Below are 2,423 nucleotides of genomic sequence, written 5' to 3' on the forward strand. Positions count from 1 at the left end.
ATACCATAATATGTGTCTGAAACCATAGTCTTAGTGTCTGAAATGTTTTTGTTTACAAATTGAAGGTTAGACTAAATGAATTTCCAGCCAAAAAGAATTTTAAAGACATTGAAGGAAATATCCAGAGGGAGATTCTGAGGGGAAGATGTTTGTTTGTCTGTTGCAGAAGAAATTCCTTTTCTTTTTCATTGTATTTACACTTAGCTTTTCATTTCCCCCATATCCCCCCCACTCACGAGCCTCTCTGCTTCCAGGGGCAGAGAGTGCTTACCTATCTCTAAATCCTAATCATTTTGACTGTAAAGATAAGCACTCTGTCTTCAGGAAATACAGCTCCTCATGCGGGGTGGGTGCCTGCAGATAGAGCAGGAAAGGTGACACACTGAGAGGAAATACTCTCAGCTAAGAAAGAGAGGAAACAGTTTTTTCCCACACCCCTCTGGCCTCCCTTTTCCGCCCATCCCGTCTGCAGAGCCAGAATGAATGTGGCCAGGTGCACCCTCTGTGTCTGAGGAAGCTGCCCGAAAGCACTGTGGCCAGGGGTGACAAATGGCTCCGTTTCACCGGAAAGCGGGCTTGAGGTCTGCCTCCCCATGCATGCTGGTGAGACTTGTGGGCTTTGCTCATTTAGAGTGTCACTTCTGTGGAATATCTTCTTGGGTCCAAGTAATAAACACACTCAGATCTGTTGCTTGTGAGTGTAGCTGAGATCATTTCCACCCCTTGGAACTTCTGTTATTCACAGTGCGAAAATAGAGAAATGCCCTGTGTGAAGGTGTATGTGAGCCGTTTTGATTTCACTTACCAGTGGTCCCCACTCTGCTCCGTCTTCTCCCCTAGGTGTTGCAGCTTCCCCTGTGTTAGAACTTGTAAACGTTCTGAGGTGCTGTATTTTGTGTTGGTCTTTATGTGAAAAGAGCCAGGGAAGCCTTCACTATGTGTGTGCTGTATGCTCCCTGAGGCCTCTAAGGAGGGCTTGTTTTGGTTTTGACCAGGTGAGCAGCTGCTCTGTGAAGCCAGCACGGTACTGAAGTATGTCCAGGAAGATTCCTGTCAGCGTGGCATCTATGGGAAACTCGTTTGCACAGACTTCAAGATTGCTTTCCTGGGCGATGATGAATCTGCATTGGACACTGATGTATGTATGAGCTGCATTTGGTTGAGTTGGGGGAAGTGTAATTGTGGCCCCCGTGTCTTGTTTCCTCGCTTCTCAATTACTCCTCCCCCAACATATACAAACCCAAAGGAAAGAAGTCTTTGTCACCAGTAGTCTGTCCTTCAGGATCTCGGTCCAGTGGTCAGACCATCCTAAAATCTCCCACCCGTGCCTCATCTCACGCTGACTTGCATTTGACTTTATAGGTTGACACAGTCAACTTTTTCTTACTTTCTTCTGTATTTCATTGCAATGCATATCACTCATTGGAATCACACCTCCCAAATATACTCATTTCCCCTGTTTTCTCTATACTAAACTCTTCCTTAAATTCAGGAACTGAGTTCAGTTATGGAACTGAATGCAGCACTTGAATTTGGGTTTACTTCATATTAGCTCTGCACCGCACACCGGTGTCCTTGTAGACTCATCCGTACTTATGAAGAATGAGCGGAGAACAGCCCACGCCACTCAGAAGGCACCCAGCCGTCCAGCCCACCCTCACTTCTTATGCAGCAGCACCACTGCTGTCTCACAGTGTGGTCTGCTGGCCGCTGGCTGCCGTAGTGGCTTGGTTCCTAGTCCCACACAAAGACAGCATTTACAGGAACTTATGCCTCCTGGTGTTTTCTTCCTACGTAACTGTCACTCACCTACTTGCATTGGTGTGGAGGAATCTTAACGTGCATGCCACCTCCCAACACTTCTCAAAGTCCTCGTGAGTGGCATGGTATGTTTGCCCGGGAGCAGCCCAGGAACGGCATGTCCTGCCTGGTGACCACCAGCTTTTCAAGCACATTTCGTCATCCTTTCCTAGGGACGTTGCTGCGTTGCCCTGTTTTTCTTCAGGTGCAAGAGGAGGATGGTGATTTGCTTTGTCCGTGCGTGTCTGACGGTGCACAGAGAGGAGTCACAATTGTTTCCCTTTGAATCTTTTAGGAAACCCAATTTAAGAATAAGGTTATAGGAGAAAATGACATTACACTCCACTGTGTTGATCAGATTTATGGAGGTAAGTATCTGTTTTTCCCTGGGGTATTGCCAGCTTTTGAAAGTATAGCCGATAATGATAATGTTTTTATGATCTTTTATAGTTTACAAACATTTCTTCACATTTATCTTTTTTTTTTTTTAAAGGAAAGAGCGTCACTCTTTTTTAAAATATTTTAAAATTTTATTGGGAACAGCCATGGTCATTTGTCACACATTGCTTTCATGCTACAATGGCATAGTTGACTCTTAGGGAGGGTGCAGCTCACAGTGGCCC

The 2,423-nt window shown here is 45.6% G+C and overlaps 1 protein-coding gene across 1 annotated transcript in view; it reads left to right on the top strand.

Annotated features, from left to right (window-relative positions):
- Positions 1-2,423, top strand: part of MTMR12 (myotubularin related protein 12) — a 79,403-nt gene that overhangs the window by 28,070 nt on the left and 48,910 nt on the right. The window contains exons 2-3 of the mRNA XM_019647888.1: positions 996-1,138; positions 2,096-2,168. Of these exons, the coding sequence (XP_019503433.1) occupies positions 996-1,138; positions 2,096-2,168 (216 nt within the window). The remainder of the gene's footprint in view (positions 1-995; positions 1,139-2,095; positions 2,169-2,423) is intronic.

This window comes from Hipposideros armiger, unplaced genomic scaffold (assembly GCF_001890085.2).
Source record: "Hipposideros armiger isolate ML-2016 unplaced genomic scaffold, ASM189008v1 scaffold_117, whole genome shotgun sequence".
NCBI lineage: Eukaryota > Metazoa > Chordata > Mammalia > Chiroptera > Hipposideridae > Hipposideros > Hipposideros armiger.